Raw genomic sequence first — 7,424 nt, forward strand, 5'->3', positions numbered from 1 at the left:
CTTAAGCGGAAACACGTGACACAATCCACAGCTGGCTCCAAATTTGAAAGCGTGGCTGTTAGTTGACTGCAGGTGATCATGTAGCGAACACAAACAACGACGAGGGGTGCAAGCTGAGGCCTAGAGTTGAGCTAAAGAAAACAACATTAACAAGAGAGTTCACGGCCTTTGCATTAGCCCAGTTTTATGCAGAAGTAAGTATTTTTATTGTGTTTAATGCTAAATGAAATGTTTTGCTCGTCATTTGCGTTTATAATCCTGTGAGCTATCGAACGTTAGCAGTGGTTGTGGTTTTAGGCTAACGTAGTTACCGTAATAACTTGTCACGGGGTCAGAGCATGTCGAGTGTAGCTTAGTGTTAGCAAAGACAATGCTACCATTGCTGGGTTTAATTATGTATTTATTTATTATGTATGGCTCTAGCCCCCATTTAACGACTCTTTGATATTATCCCTGAGTGTTAATGCGGTAAATGAGTGTGTAACTAGCTAATGTTAGCAAGGTAGATGACATACAATACGCACTCAGATTTTAGGTAACCTACATATCAATATCCTATACTGGAGTTAACTGCGTAATTCACGTGTGTTTCTAATCATGCTAACTGCTCTGATAAAGATGTCTGTGGGACCTTGGGGAGTCTTAGAATGCGTATTTATTTTTATTTTTTTTATCTAATATGAAGACATTTAGCTCACTCTTGAATGTCGTTGACAATAATTAATTCTGCATTATTTTTGGGCCTTCTTGTCAGGGCCCACAGCCAAAATGAATTGCCAACGGCTGTTTTCCGTACGTTAACCTCCGTAATAAACGGTATAAAAATACGTGAACTGGAAATAAAATGATCTCAGATTGGCACACCCCCTTAGTTGACCCTTAGTTGAATCCTCTGGGTCTACTTTCAGCAGTTGAATGGGGGTTAGTTGCTGGTTTTGGCGGCGAACGCTCACTTTATAGCGGCATCACAGTGAGCAGGCGCAGGGGGGTTTAACTCGTCAGCAGGCCTTCTCATGGCAACGCTAATGAGACAGCTGAAAATGTTTGGTGTTTAAACAGCTGACTTCTTTGACAGTTTGTGTTTAACAAACTGCTACCCACCGCATAAACGCTATTAAAAACTGAAATAATGTAGACATCTTTTTATAACTTTGCTCATCTCTTAAAGTGGGTCCAACATGGCAATACTTAATTAGAAGGTAAGACTTTGCGAGCACAGTTAACATTTAAGCTATTTTAGCTAACTGTAGCAAACCAGGTCGAAACTCTAGCAGCACTCCAGGCTTGTAAAAGTCATGGAATTTGTCTAAATAATTGAAAGTTATGGAAAAGTCATGGGACTTTGATGTCTATAATGATTTTTACAATAATTTATTGTGGACAATGTTCCATTTAATTTAGCATAAATTGCAAATTAATTTTATGTAGCTGTCAGTGTAATAGTTTTGATATGCATTAGTGTGTGTGGTTACCATCACATTATCTCATTAGCATTAGCATCATCTCCCTGGGTTTTTCTCACCTTTCCCGTATGCAGGCTAGCTGAAACTATGTTTGAATCTGATATGTTTGAAAAATGCCATGCAAGAAAAAAAATCTTTATTATGGGTCAGTCATGGAAAATTTTGTCCATGAAAATGTGAAGGAACCCTGTTTTTTGGATTCATAGTAATTCTATGATAAAATTGCTGCTGAAGTCTCTTCCTCTTGATTTATTTTCCTGCTCTGTGCATCTTTGTATTAGGTGAAGTTGTGCCAGAAACCCTCACTTTGCTTCTTCAGCTTTAACAAACAAACTGGCTTCTAGACAGGCAGCCTTAATGTTACCTGGTTGTCCTTGAGTATGTTCACTCACTACTTTTTGTTGTCTGCAGGTCAGTGAAAATGCAGTGCACTCCTGAATCAAATGTCTACCGTGAGGGCTGCAAAGGCCAGCACTGTTATGATGACTGCTCTGACAGTGGATACTCGGGTTTGTTTCACAGTCCACAGAACATCTGTGGAGTTGACTCCTGTAGGGCTTTGTCTCCAGTTGAATTCAGTGAAACACCCAAAGAGAACCTCTGGCTGTCTGTCACTCCCAAGGACAGGACAAGAGAACCAGTTTTGGGCAAAGACTCCAGGAGAATACAGCGGCCAACAGCACTTAGCTGGTGTGAAACTCCTAAAGTATACAAAAGAGATGCCTCGCTGCGACACCGGCTTCTAATGTGCAAACCCAACACAGATGTTAAAAATGACACAAGATCACCATGCACAAGAAAGACTGAGTCTTCCAGCAGGTCTGAACACTGGCTCAGTGCATCATTTGACTCTTTAGACACTGTGACAGGGGCTTTTGCATCAAGCACTTTAAAATTGGAGCAGGATGTGCCACTATCTAGTAGGAAACGTCGACTCCTCTTCGCTCAGGTGAGGACATCCACTCTTGAAGATGGTGAACTCAACTCTGGTTACCTTTCCAGTTTTCAGAGAAGAGTTTCACTCTCAGATGCAGATTTCAGTGAGAGCATCACTGCCTCTGGTCAGATTAACTTTGAGACTCCATGCTATATCAAATCCTTGACTGCCTCGACTAAGGAGAATTCTCAATCACCTGTCAGCGGTGTGAACAATAACCTTAATGACAGCTCGAGCATCTTGAGCACGCCCTCATCCACCCACACACCCAAATATATCAGGTATGTGCTTTTTTTTACGTTACTTTATACATTTCTAAATAAAAAATGTAAATTTCCCCAAAGACTTGAAAAAACAATAAACTCAGGAATATTCTATATTAATCAGAAAACATGCTTCTGTCTTCTAACCCTTACAGGTCTGTGTGTGAGGACAGTGGTTTTAGCTCCCTTGATAAATCTCAAGACTCCTCTGTGGACCATGATGGCTCATTCCAGGAGCTGCTGCTCTCTGCCTCCAGAGGAAAATCTGAAACCCCAAATCTGACAGAGTCAAAGCGGCGCTCCCGTTTGCAGCGTCAGCACAGGCTTTCTACACTTAAAGAAGGGGGCTCTCAGTCTGAGGAGGACCCAGCGGAGAGGAAGATAGAACATCTTCATCAGTGCCACAGCCATTCCAAAGAGGATGAGGTTTTTGCTGATAATGCCACTCCTTGCAGTGTCCTTTCTACTAAATGTGGTAATAGCATGGTCTCTGATAGTTCGGCCTCTACAAAACAAGATAATGCCACCCCGCTAAGAGCAGCTGCATCTAAGCCACAAAACACAACACCTTTTAGCGCAACTCCTGCTAAACCAGATGTCACTCCTCTCAGGACGACCCCTGTCAATCTGTCTCTGACTCCAGCTTTGCAGCTGGTTCACGCTATGTGCCAGCAGAAAGCCCACATATTTGTAGGCCAGAGTCCGAGCCTGATGGAGCAGCTTAATGCCACAGCAGTTCTGGGGTTCAGGACCACCATGCCGCTGGCAGGGCTGATTGGCAGGAAGATGGGCCTGGGGAAGGTGGACATACTCACAGAGCTGAATAAAAGGAACCTCAAGCACATCCTGGCTGTCATTCTTAGCCACTTGACCCCTGAGAGCATCTATAGGTGAGTAGTTCATGTTTTCAGCAAATTTAGCTGTCTTACACAAAGTAGATTTTTTAATTTAATTTTTTTGCATCTACTGTATAACTCAGTTCTCCCTCCTTACTTCTCAAAGTTGAAGTAATTCAATTCCAAATATGTCAGTCACTAAACTGTTCATTATTAAATTATGATGACAGCATTAAGTTACATACATAATGTAAAGCCTGATCATTACTCATAACATGATGCTCATTGCCTAACAAACAGTCACACAGCATTTAAGGTGCAATGAGGACTAAGAATATTGGTCTTGTGCATCTTTGTTTTTGGCAGGTGTGGTCAGGTGTCCAAAAGGTGGGATGAAATCATCCAACAAGACAAGCAAGCTAGTTTTAAGAGAAGAAACTACCTGAGTGAATTGGAGGCTGCTCTTGAGGTAAGGGATTTGCTGTTTTCTAGGGCTGCAACTAACTTATTTTTTCTTGATTACTTTCATAATTCATTGATTTGTTGTTTGGGCTGTAAAATGTTGGAAAATTGTGAAGAATTGTTGATTGGCTTTTCTCATAGCTCATGAGTATGTCCTCAAATTTCTTAATTTGTCCACAACCCAAAGATATTAAGTTTGTTGAAATTGATGAGTAAAGAAACCAGAAAATATTCGCAGTTTAGAAGCTGAAATCAGTCTTTTTACTTTTTCATCATAATGAATTACTCATTGAATAATCGATAATCAGATAAGTTAAAAAAAAAAATCTGTTTATCATTTATTCCTTACATGGAATCATACAAGTTACAACTCAAATGAAATGTGATCCCATCAGCTTGTGAAACTGCACTGTAATTAAGGCTTCTTTTCTTCTACATCTTCTTACATCGTTGGCTGCTGCTTCATAATTGTCCATGTTTCTGGGTGGTTCTGGTAATCCATGGTTTCTGGTTGTGTAATGATTTAACTGTCCACACGGTCAGAACTCATCAAGACAGCTGTATGGCTAATCTTCTTGAACATGGCCGCGCCGCACTGCAGCCAGATCAGCATATGGAAAAGAGTCACCTGTAGGGTTGCCACAGTATTATAGTTTCACAGTACGATAACCATCTCAGAAAAAATTGCTATATTATGGTAGAATGATTCTTAAAGGAATAGAACAGGTTAGTTTTGATTGAACAAATGTTTCATTACCATAATAAGACCTGAAACCATTTTAAAAAATTGATGTGTAAAAATTCTTTTTTTAGAAAAATAACTAAAACAAAGGTGAGATTTTTAGTCCAGTTGCCTTTTTTTTTTCAAAATCGTAAATAAGCAAATGTAGACGGTATGTTAACCATCCAGTTTCATTACACATTTTTAGCGGGTTAGGGCTGGAAGCATCAGCGCCTGACGTAACTGGTGATTAATTAAATAGTTTACAACCAATCGATTAATGTTGCAGTGCTACTGTTTTCCTCAAGCAGGTATTTTCTGTCTACCTGCAAAGGAGAAAAAAACATTTACTATGACACTGATTGGCATGGGGTGAGCGTGTAAGAAATGTGATCTAATAGAGACCAGTACAACAGTTTTCTGTTTGTGATTCAGTGGAAAGCAGCATGATTAAAGACTGATTCACTGTCATCCAGCAGCTTGTCTGTATGGACATCAACTAAGTTACTAATAGTTGAAATGAGCTTCTAACTTTGTTCTGATGTCTTGTAGCACAGTGGAGCTGTCCATGTCCCTGATGCAGAGACCAGACTTGCTCTGCTTAAGAGATCGGCCCTCAAGACGGTTCAGGCCCAGTCCAGGACGTCCAGCTTCTGCACGCCGCAGTCTGCAAATAGCACTTTAACCCCATCACAGCACAGCATCTTAAATTCAGGCAGCAGCAGCAAACGGGATAAATTTCTAGAAGTGAGTTTTAAAATGATTACACTGGATTTCCTGAAATGGATTATATGTAATGTTTGAATACATTATATACACAGTTTCCACATTAATGAAATTCCTGGAAAAGTTGTGAAATCAAAGCAACTGTTTTCCAGGCCTCAAAATGGTTTGGAATTAACAGAATGTTCTGGAAAAGTTTTGAATGTATATATTATTTTGATTGTTGTTTAACCCTTTGAAACCTCAGCAAATTGGTATGATTTCTTACAAAAGAAGAGAAAGAAATGATCCACGAATTGCAAGACAAGAGTAGATTTAGAAAATTATTTTTTAAAAAGCAAGGGGGAAAAAAATATATTTATAATTACATATTTAAAATTATGTTACCTAACTTTTTCTTTTTTACTTATTTGTTGAGTTTTAGCTTTTTTTTTTTTTTTGCTTTTTTTTTTTAACAATTAATTTTCAGGTAATTTTCTTGTACTTTTTTACTAATTTCTAAGTTTTAGGTCATTTCTTCAGTTGATGCTTATTGACTTCTTCCCAATTTTTTTTTGCTTAAAGAAATCAAACCAATTTACTCAGGTTTCGAAGGGTTGGATATGTTCACTCAAAACATGCAAAATATGTTACTTGTATTACTAATTAAAAATCAAGTGCTGCACTGCGTGACTGAACAAGCATCAGACATGTTCATTAAACTTATGTTTAACAAGTATTACATTATACAAACTTGTCATAACTATAACCCAAACTCGGGTCATTGACATCCACAGGATCCTCCAGTCTGGTCTGTTGGCACATGCTGCTAGTTGGTGGTGGAAATGTCTAATTAGGGAATAAAGTTAGTAAGCTCTAACAGTTTGCATATCCCCAAATGCCTGGGAAGTGCCCGCTCAAAAATGTTTAGCTATAAGCGATAAAGTTATGGAAATGGGATGAAATAATATGGTAAAGTTATGGAAAGATGTTGAAATTGATCGATACATACGTAGGTGTGGGAACCTTGGATGAATTTGTTTGTGTTAATGGCTGTTCAGCAGGAGATGAGTGGGATTTGTAATTTATCGTAACAGCTGACAGAAGTTCACATAAAGCATTTACTTTGTGATTTCATTTCTTTTTCTTTCAGGTTGCCAAAACCCTCTTCAACGATGAGTGCCTAAAGCCTTGCCCTCGATGTGAGCATCCTGCAAGGTGTCACTCAGTGAAAGGGGAGGGCGTGTGCAGCAGAGCCGACTGTGGTTTCCAGTTTTGCATAGCCTGCTTGTGCGCTTTCCATGGCTCAAGAGAATGCGGCAGCCAGTCTGCAGGCCGTCGCAAAAAGGACATCATTCTTCCAGGAAGCGCTCAAAGCAAGCGAAATGTTAGGAGACTATGAGTGTTTTTTTCTGTGCCAACGTCACTTTAGTATTTTTTTACAACCTTACGGTGAAAATGAGGCTTTGCAATAAGGAAACTGATTTGTTGCCTGTACATGAGAATATCTCCTGTACTTTTCAGTGTGTCTCTGTGCATGTCTTCGTATTGTATTTTCACTCTTTTTCAACAGTTCTTACTCTTTGTGTTTTTAATTATGAATTTGATGAAGTCTCACCAGCAGAACAATGAATTTTGCTGTTGGTGTACTCCACACATGTTGATAAACTGTGCAGAATGTTGGTTTTTTTTGGAATTCCTCTGAGATTTTCCACTTTTACCAATGTGATTTCACATTAGTTTTAAAATAAATTACATTTTTTACACATCCATAAACTTGTCTTTTATTTATTCAATATTTAATTCTCTGTAGACTAAGTTCCTTGCCAGCTGTTTAAATTTATTTGTTGTCTTTTGGTGCCATCTAGTGGTGTGACCTTACCTAGTCTTAACTGCAAGAATGTTTTTCTCATTTGACTTTTTTAGTGCATGTAAGTGATTCTAGATAGCAACAATAATGTGCATTCAGTGAATATTTTTTAGTATAAAGAGATATTTTTTATCAAATCGTAAGAATATACACAAACTTGTATTTGTGAC

The 7,424-nt window shown here is 38.8% G+C and overlaps 1 protein-coding gene across 1 annotated transcript; it reads left to right on the forward strand.

Moving 5' to 3' along the window:
- Nucleotides 1-38: 38 nt before the first annotated feature.
- Nucleotides 39-7,150, forward strand: fbxo43 (F-box protein 43). The gene is made up of 6 exons (XM_042490252.2): nucleotides 39-194; nucleotides 1,875-2,681; nucleotides 2,819-3,553; nucleotides 3,866-3,968; nucleotides 5,235-5,429; nucleotides 6,538-7,150. Exons 1-6 carry the CDS (start codon nucleotides 187-189, stop codon nucleotides 6,784-6,786), a joined length of 2,097 nt encoding a protein of 698 aa, XP_042346186.2. The 5' UTR covers nucleotides 39-186; the 3' UTR covers nucleotides 6,787-7,150.
- Nucleotides 7,151-7,424: the final 274 nt, after the last annotated feature.

This window comes from Plectropomus leopardus, chromosome 11, assembly GCF_026936395.1.
Source record: "Plectropomus leopardus strain MGB_pleo_1.0 chromosome 11, ASM2693639v1, whole genome shotgun sequence".
NCBI lineage: Eukaryota > Metazoa > Chordata > Actinopteri > Perciformes > Serranidae > Plectropomus > Plectropomus leopardus.

Bases quoted from the DNA above. Each gene is read 5' to 3' on its own strand.
- fbxo43 (XM_042490252.2), top strand. The intron at 2,682-2,818 runs GTATGTGCTTTT...TAACCCTTACAG, and splicing joins CACACACCCAAATATATCAG to GTCTGTGTGTGAGGACAGTG. The intron at 3,969-5,234 runs GTAAGGGATTTG...GATGTCTTGTAG, and splicing joins AATTGGAGGCTGCTCTTGAG to CACAGTGGAGCTGTCCATGT.